We start from the raw sequence: 25,412 nt of genomic DNA on the forward strand, positions 1-25,412 counted from the left end.
TTGTTTATTTTTAGTGGCAAAAGGAATTAAAATCTATGTACTTTGGCCTTGAAAACACACTGCTTGGGAGCACAAAGATGTAACAGTCATTTCCAACTTACCTTAGAAGCATGGATGCTTAAAAGCTTTTCTGACATTGCTGAAAGATATTGCTCCAATGATTCCCTAAGATTCTGGTTGACGGCAAGTCTTGAACCAGTCACATTTTTATCTGCAACATTTACTGCAAAGTTAGTGAAAATATCCATTTCATCAAATGTTGTCTCCAGATACAGCTCTTCAACACTTGAAAAATTGCTTTCTTCTTTCCATGGCAAGTGCTGCACACTTGAAGAGGAGACACAATTCTTACTTTAGCAGTCAGTATACAACTTACACAAGACCTTAAAACTATCATTTAAATACAAGAAACAAAAAAAGCAAAATAAAATATGTTATCTTTTTGTGTTTCCAAACTCTGGTTGATTTCTAATTTCTGAGGTGACTTTGGTTTGGCAATTTTAGCAACAACTTTAGCTCTGTCGGAAGAAACTGCAAACAAAAGTGAAGCCGTCACACACATCATATGTTCTACTGTAGTTCATATAGCAGCATCTGTTTTGTGTTAAGATGGCTGACCTCAATCTACTTTACACAACTGGCACAGAAATTCAAAACCACCCTGAAAATAGCATTTTTAGCTTCTAGTAGGAAAGTCTTATATTTCACCAGAACAAGTTATACACATTTTAGTTTATTAAGAGGAAACTGGATATAGTCCAAGGGCTTGAACATATGTATCACTGAAATATGCAACAGCATTCGTAAGAGTGACTCTGACAGAATCAAGTAACATGAGGCTGGGGCCACAAATACAGGTGGAGTGGCATGAGGATGTATGGACAGTAAGCATCTAGCCAAGGTTCCACTTAGCATTAAAGAAAAATCTTTAGATATATGTTTCCTTTAGAATGGAAGGTAATGTTATAAAGCATGAACAGATAATTCTATAAAGCTACAAATTATTCAAAAAATGTGAGTTGATATACCTAGTGTACTTATGGATAAAGAGACAAATATTTAGCTAAATCGCTGAAGATAAATAATACACATAGCCCATATAAGGTATTTTGTTCAGTACCTGAAGCTTTGACTGTCAGCAAAAGACTATTTTAACATATGCTTAAAGCATCTTAAAAAATCACAAAAGCACTGTTATTTTCATGGGGTCTCAAAGGTGTTATACAGAAAGATGCAAAAGAGCTTGAGGAATTATGGATTTCATTATCTCTGCTTGCTAAACTGACAAATGTAAGAAGCTTAAGTATCTATAATGATTGATTAAAAACATACCATTTAGCATCATTTTGGAAAAAAATCATGGCAGCTCTACAGTTCTTCATCGTAAGGCTCACAAGAATCTTTTGTAATATAAGATGAGGAAAATCACTGTTGAAAAAGAAAATAATTTTGTAGTTTCTTGCCATCAGACAACTCCTTGGGATTCCTGAAGTGCACCCAACAATTCACCAGATTAACTGCGTTATCTTCAAAGCAGCTTAAATTTTCACTTAAGATTTTAAGCATAGTTCAAGTATCTGCTGTGCTATGGACAGTTAAGTAGCTTATGGCCCCAGAATGACATTCCACAATAAGCTTAAAAACGCTATAAGCTCTACCAAAGCACTAATATGATGCAATGCTGCAAATCACAGAATCACAGAATCACAGAATCACAGAATCCCAAGGGTTGGAAGGGACCTAAAAAGATCATCTAGTCCAACCCCCCTGCAAGAGCAGGGTAACCTACAGTACATCACACAGGAACTTGTCCAGGCGGGCCTTGAATATCTCCAGTGTAGGAGACTCCACAACCCCCCTGGGCAACCTGTTCCAGTGCTCTGTCACTCTTACAGTAAAGAAGTTCTTCCTGATGTTAACGTGGAACTTCCTATGTTCCAGTTTACACCCATTGCCCCTTGTCCTATCACTGGATATCACTGAAAAAAGCCTAGCTCCATCATCCTGACACCTACCCTTCACATATTTGTAAACATTGATGAGGTCACCCCTCAGTCTCCTCTTTTGCAAGCTAAAGAGACCCAGCTCCCTCAGCCTCTCCTCATAAGGGAGATGTTCCACTCCCTTAATCATCTTTGTGGCTCTGCGCTGGACTCCTTCAAGCAATTCCCTGTCCTTCTTGAACAGAGGGGCCCAGAACTGGACGCAATATTCCAGATGCGGCCTCACCAAGGCTGAGTAGAGGGGGAGGAGAACCTCTCTTGACCTACTAACCACTCCCTTTCTAATGCACCCTAAGATGCCATTTGCCTTCTTGGCCACAAGAGCACATTGCTGGCTCATGGTCATCCTCCTATCCACCAAGACCCCCAGGTCCCTTTCCCCTTCGCTACTTTCCAGCAGGTCAACCCCCAACCTGTACTGGTACATGGGGTTGTTCTTCCCCAGATGCAAGACTCTACACTTGCCCTTGTTAAATTTCATCAAGTTTCTCCCCGCCCAACTCTCCAGCCTGTCCAGCTTCTTCCTGTGTAATCTCCTGTGTCAGAGAGTGAACTTGCATATAAAAACAGGCCACAAAGACTTTACCTGCAGAGCACAGGAGGCAACTCTGCACATTCTTCCATTTCTTCTTCCAAATAGCTGGACAGTATCCATTTCATTATTGCTTGCCTTAATACAGAACCCAGATTTCTTTCAGAATTATTCTGTTCCATTCCTACATCCAAATTTTCTGGCACTGAATTGGCAGTCATCAATAATGATAAGCAACATACAGCAGAACTGTAACAAAAAGAGAACACAGGGCATCTGTGAGAAACAATGTGGTATTTGTTGATCAGCACTCTAAAGCAGTCACTACTTCTACATGCTCAGGGAGCATCAAGTCTATAAGCAAGTTATTAAGCACATATACTGGAAAGCTCCTTTTTTAAAATCTGTGTTTTCAAAAGCCACATTTTGGCTATTACAGACATTTCCTGTCTATTTTAGACTGTTTCCGAATACTCACTTCAGAATCAAAATTTAGAAGCAAACATACTTTTTAACTTCAAAATCAACTTCTCTTTCACTCTCCATTTGACGTTTTTAGTCATTTTACATTTGAAGATGCTTGCCTCTTCTCCTCTGCCTGCTTTCAGGCTTATGTCTGAAATTTATGTATTTATGATTATCTGTATTTATGCCCATTTCAAATGCTTAAAACACAAATGTGTACAGTTCTTGGACAGAAATACAGCCACAACAATATTATTTTGAATAATACAGGGATTTTGGTTGCACAATAATAGCAATGTGAATCAGACACAAACATATTATCCTTGCTTCCCATTTTACCTTGAAGGCTTACATGCAGGTCCTGAAAATATTTTCCAGAGTTCTTTATCTGTCACAACAAGGTTTCCTTGAATGATAGCTCCAAGTAGCCCAAAGCTCTCCACTTCAATTTGCTGGAAACTAACACTACGAATGGTAAGAGACCAAATCTTTGCCCAGATTCTCTGGAGCTCCAACTTGTGGCTGCTTTTCAAATCAGTCTTCTGGTTTTGACACAAAGCCATCTCCCTAAGACATTTCAGCACATATGGGGTCCTTTCCCCTCGGCGCTGCTGAGGCAGTAACTGGTGAAGTACACTGAGTAAGGGAGGTAGCTCACTGTTTGGAAGACTCATGGGATACTTTGATATTAATTGAGCTGTAATCTGTAACCTTGAAAACACAAAGTGAAGCAATTAATATCAAACATATGTAAATTCGTGTCTTCAAAAGTAAATGAACAAAGTGTTCTGCAATTGGTTGCAACTCTACTCAAATTACAATACTTGTGGTATTTCTTGGAGATGGCCACCTCCACACAAATAGCATGTTAATTACTCAAAACAGGCACTTTGCCTCAATACTGAGAGCAATATACACACACACCTACACACCCAGAAACCTGCCACCCCAGCTCAGGACTCAGATCACAAGCAGCTGCACTGTTCTGGAGCCTTGTACAGCAGTTTTCCAAGAAAAGTCAGAAAGACAGAAAGGAGCACTAATGGAATAAAACATCCGGCGTAATCTATTGTAGCTAAAAAATCAACATTCTTGGGCTCAGGACTACAACTGGTTAGTTCTGGAAAAGTCTAGCTGTGGTCTTTTAGCTTGATTCCCTGTCAAACTCTCTGCTACAGAATCCTCCTGCAGCAGTCAGTGGAAGATATGTAGCTATACCTCAAGAGCCGAAGACCCTCATCAAACAAAATAACCCTCTATCAAGGTCCATGCTAAGATGCTAGGCCTTGCCCTTCAACAGTTTTCAGGCCAGATTTTATGACAAACTGTGTGAACCAGCCCAAAATGCCCAAACTGTTAATGGTTGCTGTCCTGTGACACAGCCAGCTTAAGAAATCAGTAAATCTCACATTCATTTCCTAATACTGAAAACTGGATCACATACACAACACTTACATAAAGAATGGCAATATCTAGCACAAGAGATGAGCAAAAAAATCAGAGGCGGTAATATACACTACCACACAGTTTACCAGACCTCATGTGTTATTACTTAGGAAACCAAAGATACAAAATTTTTAGAGCAAGAGTGCCACAAACACTACTCACTACTTTCCAAATGCTGTAATAACTTAACCTGAGTGCTTAGATCTATGTCTGTATGAGCAGACACTTCAGCTGAAAGCACGATCAGAACGTATGTAAACGTAGCAAGATGTCCATAGCGATATTTGTTTCATGTAAAGATGGTATTACCAAGGTATGACATCAAAATCCTTCTGGGATCTTTGCAGGTTGTCTCGAATTATCTCCCAGCCTAGTTCAATCCTCCTGCGCTTGCTTGGTAATGTTTCATTATTGGGCTCTCTTTGTGAAACAGCATATGACTGAGTAACTTCCAGAACTTTGGTATCCTCTGTAAAAACCTTTTATAAAGGGAAATTAAGAAGTATGCAAATAAAAAAAAATTTAGTATTTAAGGGAAAACTGAAATGACAAGCTAAACTGGTCCATTTTTTACTGTGCATAAGGCCTCTTACGAGGCAACCAGAATTATTCTTTACTACAACAGAACCTTTGTTTATAGTCTAATAAACAACACTAGTGAAACCTAGTATAATTCAGGAGTCCACACACTTCTAAACTGCACAAAAATTAATAACTAAACACAGCAGAACACAGACAAAAGGTACTAATACATCAGTAAATGATTCTGAGGAAATGCTAAAGCCTATTACTTTAAAAAAGTAAAACATACAACACAGAAGATAAATAGTCAACTTTATATTCAAATAAAAATGTTACCTGATGACAAATATCAGCCATTAATTCAATCAGATTTTCCTTTACAACAATATTACGTGAAGCTGAAGAATACTTTCCTCTACTGCTGATGAGATTTATTTCATTCACCAGCAGATCATACAGGTTATATAAGATACTTTGCCATTTTGCTGAGTCATATGCACCTGTACATGCAAAATCAATGAAAAGATAACCTGTACTACATTGTATTGATACAATATGCAAACGTACCTATATGATGCAAAATACACACCTACCTAGACAATGCAAAGTACAGCCAAAATCAGAGTAAAGCACAAAAAACTTAACAAATGCAGACATGCAAAACAAGCCTTATAATGGAGAATGAATAAAACAGTGAAAAAGGTTAAAGAGAATTTAATCAGTGTATACAAGTAATTAGGGTAGGAACAAAGTTTGTAATAAACGGTTCTTTTTCTAACTGGAAAGACTACTATGATACGCAGTGGATAAATCCCGACTGATTATAAACTCTTTGCCATTTGTAGACAAAGTAAAAACCAACACCTTTAAAAAGATGCTGTAACTGAAATAGGCCATGACAGACAAGCACAGTTACTGAGTGATCTTCTGTTAAAAATTTTATGCAGTAAGTCAGACTTAGACCATAGCAGTAATTTTTAGGCTTAAACAGACCTCGTAAGATATGAACACATGTGACAATCTAAACCATTTTTTCCCTTCCCCAAATATTGTGTGCTTTGATCCATTAAAATCACCTTTTGATTTAAAATATTTAAACCCCAACCCTTATAGGTTATTAATACAATTAACATTCTCTTACTGCATACAATTTGAAAACTCATTTTCACTTTCACTCAATATTAATCTATAGCATAAAACTACTGTCAAGTAATCATCACTCCCATTAATGTTTCCAAGACTCAGTATCAAAATTCAGAAAGTTGGCACAATTCAAACAATCACATACAGTGATAGAAAAAACTTCAAAAAAAAAAAACAAATAACTTTTGCTGTACCTTTTCCCTGAGTTTTTGCACCCTTTGGATGATGAATATGAACTTGGAAACGAAACAACTCAATTATTGTCTCCTTCAGGGAATCCTTTGGTCTATACTGAGTCCATATATAAAGCACTGTAGGCAAAATTTCTTCCCCTAATTTACAAATCCGTATGCGACAGTTGACAGCAAACTTATTGCAGAAGATATTCATTGCTCCAACAATATGATCCAGGCCTGCAGCACTCTTCTCCTGCCTGCAACATAAACCTAACACTCAAACTTCCAGAATAAATAATCTTATTTCTTTTCACAGGAATTGTTTAAGCAGAAATACTAGCAAGTAACTATATTTAGGATATTATTTGCCCACCAAATCCAGAAGTTAATATTTTCTGTAATTTATTAAATTGGTGTTCAAAGACAGAACAAAATATGCCTGAAGAAGTATTACCTGCTATTATACAAGTATTATCCCAAATACTTAAAATGAGTTATTCTTTAAAAGTATTAGCATACAAAAGGAGCACTTGCAACATACCTTGCACACTGCATTGCTTTTGAAAAGAAGATAAGCATATCAGAACTCAACCCATCAGTTTGGAAGCAGTACCCTCTTGCAAGTGTGTGAATTATCCTAGCCACCAAGACTCTATTAATCTTCCCAGAAGGTTTGAGGTATAATTGGCCATACAGGACCAGCAACTCTGTAAATGTATTAAGAAAAAAAAAAGTATATATGACGTAATGTGTAAATATGTTGTAAATATGAAAATATAGATATACATATAGACTACAGAGGATTACATTAAAAATGCTTGAAGCAAAATATTGCATTAAATATAAAGAAATGATCATTCTGAATCGAGCTACATTTCATTATTCACAAAAGTTAACAGGGCAGGGGGAATGTGTGTGTGGGAAATAAAGCATGTAGTCTACACTGGAAGTAAAGCTATATTCATTCTGAACTGGGATACAGTCTGCTTTGTGTTACATTGAGCAAAGTACCTATTGCCTCATGATCAACTTGCACAACTACTTCCACGCTCAATTTCTACTCTACATCGAGTAGAGCAGGCACAGTGGGCTCCATTTGCTGCAGAATACACAATACAATACTTGGAAGAAATTTACAGCCACACATACACTAACAAATAATTTGGTGTAAAAGGAGTACGTAAACAGATCAGAACAGTTGAAACTGAGGCTCCCCGTATTTCCATTACATGGAAATTCACCCAGCTTCCAGTTTCTTTTAGTAAGATTAAGTTCAGCTTCTACTGGCCTCACAAGACTCCTTTGATGATGCAGCCAATATGACAGCTTGTCATAATTTTTACAAATACGACTATCAACATTCAGAAGCTCAGAATTTCCAGCAGATAAGAGCGCCTTGTGAAATTAGTACTTGCTTATCTAACTTGGCCAAGAACTGGAATCCATGTTCTTACTCTCAACTCCTGCACCAGATCACTGATTCTGTAAGTAAAAAACAGACTTCTCCACTGTATTCCAAGAATTATAAACAAGGTGGAATTGCTAAAAAAGGTTATGATAACCTTTACAAAGCTCATATATCTCTCCTTTAATAAAAACAGCTTGTTTCAGTTAATGGATTTAAGTCTGACTTCCTCTAGATTTACGACCTTTAGTCCAGCCTCAGTTCTGTAACTGAATTCAACTGTGCCCCTTAAGATCTAATGTCAACATTTCTTCTGTCACACTTCCAGCTTCCATCCATACACAGATTCAGCTAACTTCCGTGTTCCTAACCTACCTAACTGCCACACAGTAACTCTCATAGGCTCCTCATGTAATCTGCATGTATCCTTCCTGTGACACTCAGCTTCCCTTCTATGACTTCTTCAACATGTCTTTAACATCCCTGGTTTCTTGTCTCATTCCCTACCCACCTACTATCAGTTCTACCCAAGTACCCAATTCTTCAAATGCCTTTCCTGTTTAGTGCTTTGAACTCCAGCTTCCAGCCTCCCTATCTGACCAGTCCCTGCCTTCACATCCTGTGCCAACCTGCAGGCTTACAGCCCTTTGTCTTTTACCCCACTCACTGGCTCCTAGTCACAGGCAGCTTTCCTATGCAGTTGAGACTTCAAGTGCTGTATCCATGGTCAAATGGTACCAAATTCTTTAACTTCTGAGATCTCACCCTCAGGCCCTCTAACTACCAAACCACATCACTCAATCTGAATGGTTTCATTTTATTTGCTCTGCTTTACGAGCCTTCAGCAGGGTTTTTTGCCCCCTCCCCCCAACCCCCCTTTCATTCCCAGTATCACCAGGCCCCTCTTCTGAGTTCTTTGCAGCTTTATTTCCATTCTGCAGTTCAGCAGCTTCTCAAGCTACAAAGCAAAGTATGTTCTCATAAAATGCTTTTCAGGAATTCAAACTGACTTTACAGCACTATGCCATGCAAATACAGTATTTCTACACTTTCTCCAAAATGGTACCTGCAACATGCAGCAAACACGCCTGCAAAACTTCTAATTACCTTTCTTTTTTTTTTCCAAATTACTGTTCTAGTCCATCAACAAATAAAAACAGATGAGTTGAGAGCTTAGCACACATGAAATGATTCAAAATACATAAAAATTATTTTCCGTGATAAATAAGGTAAGTATCTTGGAGTCAAATTCAATCCTCTGAAAAGTGAAAAATCCTATCTGTATTTCCATTCAGTTCAGGTTACATGCATTGTCATCACTCAACTTTTAAATCTGCTTTTATCTATTGAAATCTCAAGCTTTCTAGGTTGTCTTTTCTTTTTTAGATGAAATATGTGCATACAACAACAGTGACTCAACAGGCTTTTTAGAACCTTCGTAAGCCAACAAAACTCTGATAATAAAATTCAAGAGTAATACTTTATCAAAACTATACCAGCCACTACCTAATAACTTGTGAACAGGAGCACACCAATACAGTTTTATTGAGGGTATCTGCAGCGCACACATTCCATGGATTTGTTACACATATTAAGCTCTGTGGAGACCATGTGTTCATATATTAACTCACAGAACCTGATTCTATATGAGCACATATGCTTCAGCAAGCAATAGGCAAACAGTATGCAGAAAGAAAAACATCAAATCCTAACCTTTGCTGCTTTAATTCAACTGTAAGCTTACAAGGCTGACACTTTTTTAGTCCACCTTTTGTGCAGCACCTCACACAACAAGGCATAAAGAAAATAAAATGCACCTAATCATGCTTCTGTAATAGGAAAAGACATTTGTAGTAGGCTTAAAAATGTTACCTGACCACTGCTTCTGGGATATCTCACACCAATATTTCCTTACTGAGAGAATATCTTTTAGGAGTATACTACTACAATCAGATCCAAATGCAGCACAACTTGTTGGATCTCTTATAATTTCCAGCACATAAACCAGAAGCTCCTGACATTTCAGCCTGGGTCCTCCTATACGAAGAAAGAACGTGAGACTGTAATTAACCCAAAGTGTACCTAATAAATCTGAGTTCCAAATAAAGTGTAAAATAAGTGTATCAAATTATTAGTAAATGTTTATTTAAAAATTATAATTAAAAAAACCACTCAACAGTTCAGAAACAGTTCTCTTTGGAATCATCTTAAATAGTTTCTAAGGAATAAATTACTTATGAGAAGACACATCAGTTATATACCCATTGAATAATTAGAAAAAGGCACTGTGAACATCAACAAGGACAGAGAAAGAGCACAAAGGACTGATTCACATCAAGATACTTAAATTGTGAACACCTGGAAGTGAGCAAGATGAACCCTACCCTGGTAACTTGCATCAGAGTAAAAACTCAAAGTTGAAAACAAAGCACCAAAACAAAACAGTAATTCCATATGAACAGATGTTACTGACTTTTATTAGCACATCTGATTAAATATTTGACCAAGCTTCCAACTTCTTGCATTTTTTTCTGTCTGGTAGTTTGGGTTGAAGCAGATGCATTTGGTTTGGTCAGCTGAAGGTTTTTCATTTCTTTCTGGAAATACTTCTGCAAGACACTTCAAAAATAAAAGAGATTAATTAAGTATCTGCACATTTATGACTAAAGCAAAATAGGTAATTACAGTTTTAGCCTAGACTGTCAGTGCTTGTTCTTCTCACAATTCTAAATATCAAGGACTAAAACAAACTGAAATATATTACAGTTTTAGAATGACAGAAATAATCTATTAAAGGAGCTGTAAATTCTAAACAAATCCAGAAGCACCTTTGATAGAAAACAAATTTTCCTTTAAACTTTGTATAATGCTAAACATACAATTTATAATTAGGGAAAAAAAAAACCCAATGACAAGTCTTCCTATTTAAGCTGCAACATTGTACAACAAAACAGTAAGAAGTATTCCTCACTGTTTTTACTGGGGAAAAACTTCCAAGTCCTATTTCACTATTGTTAAAAGTTAACATGATTACATTTTAGATCTAAAAATAGATTAAACTTTTCACTGGCTTTGTCGCTAGCAATTACTGTCAATTTTCTGGCCTTCTATTTATATTCAGTTTAGAATCTGTATTTCTGTATTCCTCCTATGTATTTCTAATGTATTTCTGGCCATCTCAAAAGAAACATATAAAATTTATCAAATACCTCTTGTGATATTACTGGTACAGCTACGAAACAAGAACTACTCCAATGCTGAGCAATTAAAAACATAATGGAAAGCTGACCAGACACCAGCCTATGAAAGCTAACACTTCAGAGGCACTTTTAACATATTTAACACTGGTCCCACTTGCTCTAAGAGCAGACTGTACAAATGCTCAGTCCAATCTCACAGTGCGCCTAAAGCAGATTATACAAAAAAAGGGCCTCTACAAACCTCAGCCCAGCTTCTTTAATTCACAAGCCACACTCCTTCTACTGTATTGTGAAGAACTCAGGAACACAAAACATCCTAATGAGCTATCTATAATCTACATATGAACTATACATTGAAAATAAGATGCAGAGGATAATTTTCGATAAAAGAAAGCAATTATTATTTTTTGCAAGAAAAAACAACCACCTAATTAATGATCAGTTTCCCAGCAGTTTTCTGCATGTGTTGCATTTTGGCTATTTTAAATTTACTTCCTTCAGAGACTAACATAAGTCACTTCTTGTTTACAAGCTGACAAGAAGACTAAATCAACCTGTAGAAAGATCAGCATTAAAAAAGGCCCAATAAACAAAAGAATGATGTTTCAAGTAAGAAAACTGCAACCATTCACAAAGGAAAAAAAACAAAGGAAACTACCTAAATACAGCATCCCAGTTGAGCTGCTTTCCGTGTTTAGAATCAGAATTCCGGTCCAGCTGGAGAACTGTTTCAGAATCACGGAGAAGTCGCTTGAAATTTTCAATTTCCTTCTGAAAATGTATTTCAAGAAAAAGAATTATTAATGATTCTCTTCACTGCCAATTGAGGCACATACACTAAAAGAAAACTTGCTACCCTTCGCTCCACAGCTTTCTCATTTTCAAGACGACGACAACAAACAAGCAGATTGTGTAATGCAAGACTCATGGTTCAGTTTAACAGAAGGGTCATTTGTATCTGCAAAGAGAAGGAAATGATAAAACAGTAATTATTTTATTTTATACAGAGCCAAGTCAACCAGTCAAAGAAATGGCAATGGGATATATTTAAAATTATAGAATGCTTTTGCTTGGAAGGGAGCTTAAAGCTCATCAGTTCCAACCCCTGCCATGGGCAGGGACACCTTCCACTAGAGCAGGTTGCTCTAAGCCCCATCCAGCCTGGACTTGAACACTGCCAGGGATGGGGCAGTCACAGCTTCTCTGGGGAACCCGTGCCAGTGTCTCAGCACCCTTGCAGGGAAGAATTTCTTCCTTGTATCCAATCTAAAACTACCTGTGTTCAGTTTAAAGCCATTCCCCCTTGTTCTGTCATTACATGCCCATGTAAAAAGTCCCCCTTAGCGTTTCTTGTAGGCCCCTTTAGGTTCTGGCAGACTGTTAAAAGGTCTTCCCTCCAGAATCAAAGACAACCACAGTGCCATTTCACTGAAAATCTCATTCATATCTGGGTTAGTCTTATTGATCACAAGACTGAAGCAAAATCTCACGGCAAGAATATAACCTATTCCCAAATGCAATGGTCAAAGAATAACAGCAGACACCCCCCTCACATGACTTCTTCCCTTTTTCTGAGTGGTAAGAGTAGAGTTGGCCAGGCAGTATGGAGTGAAATTTTATGAAGATTCAAATGACACAGAGCTGAACACACTCAGGGAAACAGCCAGCTGTTATCACTACCCGTGTCAACCTCATGCTGCCAGGAGAAGGTAGCACTTTGAAAACTCTTCCTCTCTCATACCCCACATTTTTATAGAAATGCACTACCACATTGACAAATCCCTCTGGACTCAACATGTCAAAGAATGCTCAAGTATCAATCATAAGAGAAAACAACCTTTTACTTCTATAGCCACTTAAAATTATGCCTCATCTTCTTCAACAGAGGTTGGAATTAGCTAGATCCTGCATTTCTAGTTTACATAGAGTTATGCTGATGCAGAACACAACAGTGACATTGTACACAATTTTCAGGCTTCTCCTTTTACACCTTTAAAGCAGACCCAAGAGAAACTCTGTCAGAAAAAGACAAACTCAAAGTAACTCCAAGCACATGCTGCTGAGGCTTCAGTAAGTGACTGAGAATGGGCATTCATGATACACAGCACTGCACCTTGAGCACTTCAGTGTGAATATAAAAACCAGACACTTACACAAGCAAAACCTGAAGTATCTACTGCCTTTTATTTATTGCTTTTGGCTTCTGTCAAGATCTGGCTGGGACTAAGCATGATCAAGAGATACATTGGCTAATAGGTATGTATGAAAATAAAACGTAAGCAGGAAGGCTGGCTGTTCAGTACAGCTAACTCATTTAAATTATGAAATTAAACTTGATGCTTTTGCTGAAAGAGAAACTGAAAAGAGGAAGTAACATTTTAACACTAACAGTGTCTAAAAAGCTGATGGGCTGAAAAATGGTGGACCAAGAACTGTAGCAACATGGGTTTTATGTTGTAGGGTCTGGGTATCAAACAGGAAGATGTTAGCCCTCTAGTTCATACTTAAGAGCATTTCAACAGGCATAATAACAACAGCGAAAAATTCCTAATACTGAATCCCTCTACTGTTTCTCTTACTAGTTACATAGTTTTCCAACTACCCATTATGACCACCTTCACCTCGTGGTAAAGGCTACATCGGCCAAGGTGGGCACACATCAGGCGTGCATAAATCACTGCTCCACAGGCATTCCGCCCCCCCGCCCCGAGATGCTCCCGCGCCAGCGCACGGGGCGTTACACCAACGGCGACCTCCCGCTCCGGTACCCCCGCAGCAGGCGTGAGGTCCCCGCGGGCGTAGCCGGGGCGGCCACCCCCCAAACAGCGGCACGACGGCCGCTGGGCTGAGCCCGGGCCCGTCACCTCAGCTGGCCAAGAGCGGCGGAGCTGGGCTCACCACCCGGGAGGGCTCCAACCCGGGCAAGGGAAGCGGAGGCTGAGCAGCCGCCGCAACCCGGTGCAGGTCGGAAAAGGGGAATAGGAGCGGGCCCACCTCCGAGCGGGCCTGGGGGCGGTGGGAGCCGGCTGGGTGGAACGGGCGCCCGCGGCTGCGCTGCGGGTCCCCCTCTCCTCCCAGCAGCGTGCACGCACACCGGCGGCTGCGGGCGGACCTGGAAGTGGATGAGCGGCAGCGGCAAGTTCCGGCGGAAGGAGCTGGGCTGGCGCTAGCTGGCAGTTTCCGCGCCTTCGCCTCGGTGGCGGGGCGGCTGAGTTGTGCCTTCTCGGAGCTGCGTTCCGCTGCCTCCCGCCTGTCCCCGTTCTCGCTGCCGCCTCGGGCCATGCTGCTGCCGTCCGACGTGGCCCGGCTGGTGCTGGGTGAGTGAAGGGGTGAGCCAGTGAGGGCGGGCGGGGCCGCCTCTCGCCGCTGAGACGCGGCGGGTCTCCCGGGGTGGGGGCAGGCGGCGGCCGCGCCACGGGGTCTCCGCTGGGGACTGTCAGCCGCCCGTAGCGCCCTCGGCGCGGCCAGGAGCACGGAGCCCCTACGCCCTTGACCCTCGACCGCGCCGTGATCGGCTCCCCTGGGCAGGGGTTGTCGTTGCTTCTGTCTCCGAGGCGTAGGCCCATGGCAGCGGTCTCTGGGCTGCCCCCCTCGCTCCTCCGGCCTGGTCTCCAGCGGGAAGAAAACGCAGCTCGGTCTTGAGGGGCCTTGGGGCCTCCGGAGCCGCTCCGGGCGCAGGGAAGTCCGCCCGGCGGTAACTGCTCCCCAGCTGTGACTCCACGAGAATGTGGTGGTCTCTGGTGTCCCCGGACAGACAGCTGTCTGGTGAAGGAGCTGTTAAAAGTATACGATTCCAGGAGGGATACAAGGGTGAGCCAAAACATCTTTTATGAAGACAGGCTGAGAGGGCTGGGCCTTTCAGCCTGGAGAAGAAAAGGCTCCAGGGAAACCGTAGAGCAGCTTCCAGTACCTAAAGGGGCCTACAAGAAATCTGGAAAGAGATTTTTTTACAGGGGCGTGTAGTGACAGAACAAGGGGGAATGGATTTAAACTGGAAGAGAGGAAATTCAGATTAGATATTAGGAGGACATTCTTTACTGTGAGGGTGGTGAGGCCCTGGCACAGGTTGCCCAGAGAATCAGTGTTCAAGGCTAGTTTGGATGGGGCTTGGAGCAACCTGCTCTAGTGAAAGGTGCCTGCACCCATAGCAGGGAGGTTGAAACTGGATGGTTCCTTCCAACCCAAACCATTCTGTGATCTGTCGGGACCTTTTGGCACAGGTTGCCAGGATTTCCTGGCAGCTTGCGTTGAGATTTGGTTTTCTGTTGTTCACATGTTTTTGAATACAAAGCCATTAAGACTGTATCTTGTCTTCAGCATTCCACTGGCACATTTTAGTTTTAAATATTACCTGAAGTGTTTCTTGCTACTGTCTTGAGAAGCAAGGCTAGTAAGAGGTATGATGATTTTATTATTATGAAGTAACAAAGGATTATTAGAAACCCCATGTGTTTTAAAAGAACATTTAAAATCATAAAAGGGAGGTATCTTGCTGTACTTTTCTGTTAAAAATGGGGCTAAGTTACAGGTATCTGGGTAGAAAACCTTGCTCACATGCTTACCAGGGACTTTATACAACTGAGCAACATTTAGCGTCCTAAGGATGATCCGTCCTATCTTGTTTCTGTGGTGGCATGGTGTGTGTATCATGTCTATCAAGCTTGTATTCTATTCTATAAATGCTTCTATCTAAGCATTTAAGGTTGTAGACCAGGATATTCACTGTAGCTCTTTCTGTCTTCTGACAGGGATTCCTTTTCTATGAAGCATCTTTGAATTTGGGTGGATAAACAGCATTCCCAGTGCAACAATTCTTCCTTTTTGTTTTAATTTTTTTTTCCCTCTCTATATAGTCTTTCTGGTCCTGTGAAGGTTGATGAATATTGGTTTAACAAACAAAACTAAAATGTGATGAGCTCACCCATAGAAAAATACATAAGAAAATATATCTTTTTCTAATTACTACAAAAGTGAATGTGTACTACGAGTTAGATGTGTGTCATTACATTTCTTAAGATAGTTCAGAAGGTACTATGCCTTTTGTGCCCTTAATTTGGTTTTGGTGACATTAAACATTGTGTACGGCTATGCCATTATACAGTGTGTGCACAGGAGTTCAGTTGCACAGATCTTAATTTAGGCATTTTTAAGCTTGGAGATGCCTTATTTTGCAAGAAGTTAGTGTATGTGCTGAATTTCCCTGTATGCAAGCATTTGGTCATGCCTTGGAATACTGTAGTAGCAGGTTCAAGAAAGAAAACTTGCAAGGCTACGTAAGTGTCTACTTGAGCTTGACTGTAAGAAAGCTGTACCAATTGTCCTGGTTTCAGCTGTAACAGTTATTTTTCTCTTTCTTAGTAGCTGGTGCAGTGCTGTGTTTGGCTTCAGTCTGAGAACAATGCTGATAACACACCAATGTTTTAGTTGTTGCACAGTAGAGCTTACTCTAATCAAGGACTTTTCAGTCTCTCATGCTCTGCCAGTGAGGAGGGGAATGAGAAGCCGGGAGGGAACAGAGACAGGACACCTGACCCAAACTGGCCAAAGGGGTATTCCATACCACAGCATGTCATGCCCAGTATGTAAACTGGAGGGAGTCACCCAGAAGGCCCGGATCACTGCTTGGGTTGGGTCTGGGTATTGGTCAGCGGGTGGTGAGCAACTGTACTGTGCATCACTTGTTGTAAACCAGCTTTATTGTTGGGGTTTTTTTCCCTTCCCTTTTTAGTTTTATTTTCTTTCCACGTGTTATTTCCCTTATCATTACTAGTAGTAGTAGTTTTGTATTATACTCTAGTGTTCTTATCTCACCCTGTGGGGTTTACATTCTTTCGATTTTTCCTCCATCCTGCCTGGAGGGTGAATGGAAGAAGGGGCGGAGTGAGAGAGCAGCTGTGTGGTTATGAGTTACTGGCTGGGCTTAAACCAGGACAGTCCTTTGTGACACCCAGCAAAACGCTGAGATAACGACAGATCTGACAGTGTGTCAAAACCATGACACCAACACAGATGAAAGCTTTACCTAGCCTAACACCCCATCTCCCATCCTGGGCAGCAATGGATGGTGGATAAGCATAAAACTGGCATATAATTGTGTTTTCCCTAAACACCCTTTCAGCTTCCAGCAATTTGTGGCCTGAGAGTTTTATAGCAAAATGTATTTGAATAATTAAATAGGATAGCCCTTCCTTTTCCACAGGTACCACAAATGCTTTGTGTCAGATAGGTCAGCTCATACACTGTGATTAAACTCACAGTAGTTAATCCCAAACTGTGTTTAACTTTCAAGTTTGCGTATTTGTTGAAGATCTGAACAAGGGCTTATGTGTCTGAAATATGATCTGCTTTTTCCAGCTATGCTTGTTATCTGCTGAAGGGTATTTCTCTTCATAGAGACTTAATGCTACATTTTCCTATAGGCATTCCTGAACTGACGGGGATCATTCTGGGGCTCCACTGAAATAGATACACTGATGTGTATGTATCCTGCATTGTATAATTAGGCACATATTTTATCCTCTCTTTAAAACATTGCATGTTAAGTTCTGCTACAAGCAAAAAAGAAGAGACATTTTCTTTTGTGGTTCTTTGTTCTAGAATCCTTCATGCAGATTGGTCTATTTCTATCTTTTAATGTTTAGAGTATTTGAAGATTAAAGCAGGTCTTAAAAAGTTTGATTAAGCAGAACATATTTGCTGAGGAATGGAATTTTGGAAAAGTAAATTTTTTCAGTGTATGTCCTGTTAAGGTAAGTTATGAGTCCTGGGGTGTGTGCAGAGCACAAGTTCCAGCTGGTACGTCTATTTGAAATGAAAATTACAGTTAAGTGGGGGGAAACATTTTGCTGTTATTAATTTTGCACAATGCCTTTTTTTTTAATAAATCTTACACACTGTTGTAACAACTGCACAGGTTTTACTTGTTTTGAAACAGGAGGATGTGTGGAGAGCTATTCTTACATAGCAATGCACTTCATTAATAGAATGTTAGAGAATTCCATTTAATTATCACACTGAGTTGTTCAGCCTGTGCAAGGGTTGGTTTGTCAGCCTCCTGAGCCAAGAACTTTCATTTTCTTGTCTGTACAGTATTGTTTGTGCTAAAATCAATCAGAAATTTTTCATGTTGCCTCACTTCCAGTCTTGGAGAGATTGTAAATCCTGTGTGGTATCACTAATATATTTGTGCTCTTTCTGATTTTAACTATTACAGAAATATTTTGAAAGATGTATCTTTTTTGAAAATAACCTCCCTATCCTTGTCCAACATACAAATCTTATTTCAGCGCTGTATGCAGCTGGTTGTGTTAATGCTTTGATACCTATTGAGCAGGAGTAGTGAAAAAAATAGCAAAATTTTCCATCTGATTTCTTGCAGGGTATTTACAACAAGAAAAACTTCTGGCTACCTGCCGTGAATTTATTTTGGAAAGCTCAGATTTGAAAGAATATGCAGAGCACTGTACAGAGGATGGGTTTATTCCAGCCTGCTTGCTGGTGAGTTTGTATTTGCAAAGCAGAAAGTTAAATTGTCTTGCATCCATGGGAAAGAAAATTGAGATACCTCAGTGTAACAAGTATTTCTCAAATGCTGCTTAAATTTTTTAGTTAGGTCATGCCCTCTGGGTTTTGGTTTATTTTTTTTTCATCCTGTGGTATTAGCAGTTACTTGGTTTCTAGTTTTTAATCTTACTAAGAAGCATTTAAGTGTAAAATATGCAAATTGGTTTCACTATGTTACATTTGGTCTGCTTTATAGCTTTGAGGTTGATTTATGGAAGGGTGTCGCGATGGTTTTATTGATTTCAGGGCTACTCTTGTAATTTATTAGAGATCGCTTTTCTAACCTAGACATCCATTTCAAGTACATATTAAATATTGAGGTAAGATAACTCGGCTTTATCTTAGGGTACCAAATTTTGTTGACAAAAATGGTTTCAGTTCAGCTTCCTCTCTGATCAGTATCATCTTCAGGAGCCTGCTTAGTAAGGTTCCATGGGATATAGCCCTAGAGGGCAGGGAGGCCCAAGACTGCTGGTTGATACTCAAGGATCACCTGCTCCAAGCTCAGGAGTGTTGCATCCCAACTAGAATGAAGTGTAGCAGGAGGGCCAGGAGACCTCCTTAGATGGACAAGTAGCTGCTGAGAAAAATTCAAAGGGAAAAAGAGGTTTATAATAGGTGGAAGCAAGGACAGGCGGCCTGGGAAGAATACAGGGATGTTGTCCAGGAAACTAGGGACCAGCTTAGGAAAGCTAAGGCCCAGTTAGAATTAAACTTGGCTAGGAATGTGAAAGATAACAGGAAGGGATTCTTTAGGTATGTAGCGAATAAAAAATGAACTAGGGACACCGTAGCCCCACTCCGGAAGCTATCGGGAGAACTGGCTACACGGGATTTGGGGAAGGCTGAGGTTCTCAATGACTTCTTTGCCTCAGTCTTCACTGGCAAATGTTCTGACCACACCAACCAAGTCTTGGAAGGCAGATGCAGGGACTGTGAGAATGAAGACCTTGGGCCCACTGTAGGAGAGGATGTGGTTCGAGACCATCTTAAAAACCTGAAGGTACAGAAGTCCATGGGATGTGATGAAATCCATCCACGGGTCCTGAAGAAGCTGGCGAATGAAGTTGCTGAGCCACTGGCCATCATATTTGAAAAATCATGGCAGTCAGGTGAAGTTCCTGACGACTGGAAAAAGGGAAATATAACCCCCATTTTCAAGAAGGGGAAAACAGATGACCTGGAGAAATACAGACCAGTCAGTCTCACCTCTGTGCCTGGCAAAATCTTGGAGCACATTCTCCTGGAAGGCATGCTAAGGCACATGAAAAACAACAAGATGCTTGGTGACAGCCAGCATGGCTTCACTAAGGGGAAATCCTGCCTGACCAATTTGGTGGCCTTCTATGATGGGGCTACAGAACAGGTGGAAAGGGGTAGAGCAGTTGATGTCATCTACCTGGACTTGTGCAAAGCATTTGACACAACATCCTTCTCTCAAAATTGGAGAGACATCAATTTGATAGGTGGACCACTCGGTGGATAAAGAAATGGCTGGATGGCCACACGCAAAGAGTTGTGGTCAATGGCTCGATGTCCAGCTGGAGACCAGTAATGAGTGGTGTCCCTCAGGGATCGGTGTTGGGACCAGTCTTGTTCAACATCTTTGTTGGTGACATGGACAGTGGGATTGAGTGTGCCCTCAGCAAGCTTACCAATGACACCAAGCTGTGTGGTTCAGTTGATATGCTGGAGGGAAGGGATGCCATCCAGAGGGACCTTGACACACTTATAAGGTGGGCTGATGCCAACCTCATGAATTTTAACCATGACAAGTGCAAGGTCCTACACCTGGGTTGGAGCAATCCCAGGCACAGCTACAGATTGAGCAAAGAAGAGATTCAGAGCAGCCCTGCGGAGAAGGACTTGGGGGTGTTGGTCAATGAGAAAATGAACATGAGCCGGCTTCAGTGTGCGCTCGCAGCCCAGAAAGCCAGCCATATCCTGAGCTGCATCAAAAAAAGCATGACCAGCAGGTCAAAAGAGGTGATCCTGCCCCTCTGCTCTCGTGAGACCTCACTTGGAGTATTGTGTGCAGTTCTGGTGTCCTCAACATAAAAAGGACATGGAACTGTTGGAACAAGTCCAGAGGAGGGCCATGAGGATGATCAGGGGACTGGAGCATCTCCCATATGAAGACAGGCTGAGAAAGTTGGGGCTGTTCAGCCTGGAGAAGAGAAAGCTGCTTGGAGACCTCATAGAAGCCTTCCAGTATCTGAAGGGGGCCCATAGAGATGCTGGGGAGGGACTCTTTGGCAGGGACTGTAGTGACAGAACAAGGGGTAACGGGTTAAAACTTCAACAGGGAAAGTTTAGATTGGATATAAGGAAGAAATTCTTTACTGTGAGGATGGTGAGGCACTGGAACGGGTTGCCCAGGGAAGTTGTGAGTGCTCCATCGCTGGCGGTGTTCAAGGCCAGGTTGTATAAAGCCCTGGGTGGTATGGTTTAGTGGGAGATGTCCCTGTCCATGGTAGGTGTGTTGGAACTCGATGATCTTAAGGTCCTTTCCAGCCCTAACTATTCTATCATTCTATCATCTGCTTTGTCCCAGGTGATACGTGGAGCTTTGGGTTTGCATAAATACAGAGTGTATCTATGTATGTGCATAAATGCATCCTGCTACAGGGTAATTAGATACTTTATATTCTACTATATATTTTTAATATATACAGAATGGGATTTAATACAGTGTGCATATTACAGGGCTTAGATATTGTTAAGTATCAACTTTTTAATGTTTATGAGTGCATCTTCTTACTGGTTTCAGTTTCAGTCCTCTAATATACCAGCTAAATATATAATCTGGGATTTTGTCCACAGTGTTCAGAATTTGTGGAAACCACCTCTGAGATCCAAGGTTTTGATGCATTTATTCAGAACAGGCCACTGAACTTAGAATCATAGAATCATAGAATAGTTAGGGTTGGAAAGGACCTGAAGATCATCTAGTTCCAACCCCCCTGCCATGGGCAGGGACACCTCACACTAAACCATCCCACCCAAGGCTTCATCCAACCTGGCCTTGAACACTGCCAGGGATGGAGCACTCACAACCTCCCTGGGCAACTTGCTTCATTTACAACTTTTTAGTGTACTTTGGGAGTTGGAAATGGCTAACTGAGCCATGGCCACCAAAAATTAGAAAAAACAAATGTAAACTAATTACCTGGATTCTTAAGAAAATATTCTCACTAGCAGAACAAGTAAATATGATAGGTAAGTTAGTTCTGTGTGTGACTTTTAAGAATTTTACACTAGACAGAAGTTCTCGTCATGTTTGCATCTTAACACATGTTGTGCTCCAGGATGATACAAGCTCATTATTCTGTTACAGCTGTTCATCATCTTATTTTGGGGGTTTATTCTTAACAGCAGAGGTGAGTGGAGGTCATGCAGCTCTAAATGCTTTACCAGGTCATGCAGCTCTAACTGCTGTATCAGTCTTGTGTAATGAGATGCAGCACTTCAGATTCTGTGTTCATAATGGCATTTTGTTCTGTAGGTTGCCCTCTGCCTAGCTTGAGACCAGCATAAATTACAGTTTCTGTGCTGAGTGTCAGCAGGGTGTAGTATTCTAATGAGCGGCTTAAATATAATGTGGTACAGCAAATGAAGTATGAGTTACAAGTAAAGGTTCTAAGACCAGTATTTTTTTTCCAGTCCCTGTGTGGAAAAAACTTGACGACTATTCTTAATGAATACGTAGCCATGAAAACAAAAGGTAAGCCTTGAAAATGAGATTTTGGTTTATTTTTCTTATTGATCTGTTGCGAACTCCTTGATGAATAGGCAACATCTTCACCTATACATGGACATATATTTTCACTTCAGCACACACCATATATTTTCACTTCAAATTTGAGCAGAACTTCCAAGGTAGTGAAGTACAAAGATGTAATAAAGTGTGCAAATGGTATGGGTTTATGCTTGTGGGGGCTCCCCTTATGGGGGGGGAGTGAGTGGACGAGCTGTGTGGCTCGGTTTAAATCACGACAGCTTGTAAAATTGTACTGTTTATAAATAGGAGGGGGAGATGCTGATCTCCTCTCTGGTGACCAGCAATAGGACATATGGAAACAGAATGAAGCTGCATCAGAGGAAGTTCAGACTGACCATTAGGAAAAGATTCTTCACTGAGAGAACCGTTAGTCACTGGAACAGGCTCCCCAGGGAAGAGGTCATGGGACCAAGCCTGTCAGAATTCAGGGAGCATCTGGACAATGCTCTTAGTCATATGGTTTAGGTTTAGTTAGTAATCCTGCAAGGAGCCAGAGGTTGGACTCAATGATCTTTATGGATCCAACTTGAGATATTCTGTGATATAACCAGGAAGAGTACTATGGTGTGAAATGTTTCTTGTCTTGTTTTTAAACTAACTAAAATAATTTCAGAATAACTTACTATTTTGTATGAATATTGAGGTGGAGTTAGAGTGTTTCCTGGTTTTAAAAGCAGTTACTGAGCTTCTAAATGTTTCCAAGTCTAACAGTTCTTTGATACGTGTTGTATGATCAGATTGTAGTGGGCCTAGTTCTAAAACTTGCAATGTAAGACTTATCACGTTTGAAACATTTCTGATTGTTTTTTCTTTTCACACTAGGTTTAATAGAAATGGCAGCTAAGACACAAACATACTTTCTTCAAAATACTTTGTACTTGGCACCTTGAAAAACATTGTAAATTGATCTGCTTACAACTTTCCATTTTTACTTTAATGTTCTCCACTTCAAGTATACCAAGTGATTTTTTTTTTTTTTTTAACCAGTTTGGGTGACACCTTAAAATAAAGCATTACTTTTAAAAGCCTGCCTGCCAGTTTACAGTTTTCAAAAGCACTCAAGTGATTTGGAAATATGAATACCCTTTCCAGAAGTAAATTAAGTTACATTAGCTTGTGTTTGCCCCTGACACTGTGTGCAGATTCCATTGAGAATTATAATCATGAATGTCTTCTCCAGTTTCATTTAGGCTTTCAAACCCAGGAACTGTATCCATAATAATGATTTTGCTTGTGATTTTACTTTTTCTCAGTATGTGTCTGGTTTAAGCATTTGTAATTTTGGTTTTTCCTTTTGGTTTTGTGGCTTATTTTAGAAACAACAAGTGAAGTTCCAGCAATGATGTCATCTCTGTGGAAAAAATTAGACTATACACTTTCTCAGATCAGGTAATATAGTTTTGAAATAAACACAGTAAAAATTCACTCTGAGTCCCTATGTTGATCAGTTCCCTTTATCATTGTATGAGAACTGATGGCTGACATTTCAAGGCAGGACAAGCAGATAAGGAGGGCATTAGTTTGAGAACATGCCTTCCTGTAATAAAACAATACACTGACTCATTTAGAATCTGATGCCGTTGTGGTTACTTGATCAAAAATACAACAGTAAGCTTCATCTGAAGTATCTGTGAACATTGTCTGAAAGAATAAAAATAGCAATCAGTAGATTGAAGGTTTCTGAAGTAATTTGAGGTTGGGACCAGACTGATGTAATCATGATAGATACCGTCTCCTTGTGTAGCTGAGTGTTTCAGTTGTGCTCCTTTTATTAATGTCACCTACTTTTTTTTTTTTAGGAGCATGCAGAATTCCACAGGATTTTCTGCTAATCAAAGGAGTAAGTAACTGTTTCAATTCCATGGGATTGGTAGGTTTTATGTTCAGATTTTGTTTTGCAAAAAATGGGGGAATGCTACCGTAATGCAGCCTTACTCTTAAAATGTCAGATCTCTTCTGCAGTGGGGTTTTTTTCAGCATGTCTAATGTCTTCAGTGCAGTCTGGGTTACTGTAATGATCAAGGAAGGAAAACAAAAGCTGAGCTTTTTGCAAGGCACATCAATTTTCTATAGAATATTTTCTTCTCTGCTGAAAATCTTTTAGAAGTTTACAGGGTTAAAAGTTTTAAAAGCTGCTGTTTCAGTCGTGAAGCTGTTGACTGAATGTGTGGTTCTTAGAGGAACTGAAAACGTCATCAGTCTAATTATGATGCAGTTGCATTTCTGTAGAAGGCAAATATAAAAGCATGTTACAATCTTGAAACAATTTTTATGCATACAAACATAGCTAATAAAAATATTAGAAGATACTTGTTTTATCTAAAATAATTTCTGATAAATGGAAACTTATATTGGTTTAGCTGTTTCATTTAGTGTCAATTAATGAGTGATATATTCTGTAATAGTGTATTTTTGCTATGATTTATTCCTGTAAATATTTAAGCAGTGATACAAGCATGCTTACTATGTCTACGGAAGTTGGCTGTACTTGTTGAATTAATTTGAATTATTTTTAATAACTTCTTGAATTATTTGCAGGCTCAAACCTGTAACACAGAAGACAAAAAAGGGTGTTGCTTGCTTTTTGAGTTTCATGAGTTAGTTGTTGAACATAAAAAAGTTTCTGTGGAGTATCCTTAATCAGGTCTTGGAAAATCAGCAATCTTTTCAAATTCTTGTATCAAGTATTTCCATCTTGTCTTATTATCTCCAGCACGTACAAGAAGTGGAATTGTGGAAATGAAAAGACAGAGAATGCTTCAGCAGTCAGCTCCTACGAACTCAGGATTATTATCAGTAGCCTGCCAGTCAGGGCCGCAGAATTCCTCTATTATATCTCCTCAAGTTATTCACAGGCCAACAATAAATCAAAGCATATCACAGACAAGACTGAATACATTGTTTGTGCACCAGTCACAAACCCAGGAAAACAAGAGCAGCAGTAAGTTACACTTATTTTTAACCTGTTTTTTGTCTGTGAAAAATCTATGAATATAGATGGAAGTTGTCTGAAATGAGGGCTTATCATCTTCCACCAAAATAGTTCCAGAAAATTCGTGCTTTATTTCCCTAGCTCTTCAGACTGGTTTAGATGATTAAAAGGAAGGAGTATCCAAAAGAGGAATGGCTCTTGTATACTTGCTTGCTAATGTGAGTGCAGAGATCAGAAGTGCATT

The 25,412-nt window shown here is 40.1% G+C and overlaps 2 protein-coding genes across 3 annotated transcripts in view; one reads left to right on the plus strand and one right to left on the minus strand.

Annotated features, from left to right (window-relative positions):
- The window catches only part of ATM (ATM serine/threonine kinase), a 63,133-nt gene extending 49,110 nt beyond the window's left edge, over positions 1 to 14,023 (minus strand). Inside the window, exons 1-13 of the mRNA XM_065678645.1 lie at positions 13,887 to 14,023; positions 11,749 to 11,850; positions 11,551 to 11,663; positions 10,166 to 10,311; positions 9,565 to 9,729; positions 6,829 to 6,994; positions 6,306 to 6,544; positions 5,305 to 5,468; positions 4,756 to 4,925; positions 3,340 to 3,711; positions 2,590 to 2,784; positions 1,333 to 1,428; positions 102 to 327 (exon numbers count right to left, since the gene is read on the minus strand). Of these exons, the coding sequence (XP_065534717.1) occupies positions 102 to 327; positions 1,333 to 1,428; positions 2,590 to 2,784; positions 3,340 to 3,711; positions 4,756 to 4,925; positions 5,305 to 5,468; positions 6,306 to 6,544; positions 6,829 to 6,994; positions 9,565 to 9,729; positions 10,166 to 10,311; positions 11,551 to 11,663; positions 11,749 to 11,820 (2,124 nt within the window). The 5' untranslated portion in view covers positions 11,821 to 11,850; positions 13,887 to 14,023. The remainder of the gene's footprint in view (positions 1 to 101; positions 328 to 1,332; positions 1,429 to 2,589; positions 2,785 to 3,339; positions 3,712 to 4,755; positions 4,926 to 5,304; positions 5,469 to 6,305; positions 6,545 to 6,828; positions 6,995 to 9,564; positions 9,730 to 10,165; positions 10,312 to 11,550; positions 11,664 to 11,748; positions 11,851 to 13,886) is intronic.
- Positions 14,024 to 14,044: 21 nt separating this feature from the next.
- LOC136013980 (protein NPAT) overlaps positions 14,045 to 25,412 on the plus strand; it is a 28,074-nt gene continuing 16,706 nt past the window's right edge. For both annotated transcript variants that reach the window (XM_065678646.1, XM_065678647.1), the window contains exons 1-6: positions 14,045 to 14,209; positions 18,271 to 18,389; positions 22,119 to 22,179; positions 23,553 to 23,625; positions 24,036 to 24,076; positions 24,950 to 25,177. In XM_065678646.1, coding sequence (XP_065534718.1) covers positions 14,173 to 14,209; positions 18,271 to 18,389; positions 22,119 to 22,179; positions 23,553 to 23,625; positions 24,036 to 24,076; positions 24,950 to 25,177 — 559 coding nt within the window. In that variant the 5' untranslated portion in view covers positions 14,045 to 14,172. The remainder of the gene's footprint in view (positions 14,210 to 18,270; positions 18,390 to 22,118; positions 22,180 to 23,552; positions 23,626 to 24,035; positions 24,077 to 24,949; positions 25,178 to 25,412) is intronic.

The sequence above is a fragment of the Lathamus discolor genome, chromosome 4, assembly GCF_037157495.1.
Source record: "Lathamus discolor isolate bLatDis1 chromosome 4, bLatDis1.hap1, whole genome shotgun sequence".
In the NCBI taxonomy this organism is placed as follows: Eukaryota; Metazoa; Chordata; class Aves; order Psittaciformes; family Psittacidae; genus Lathamus; species Lathamus discolor.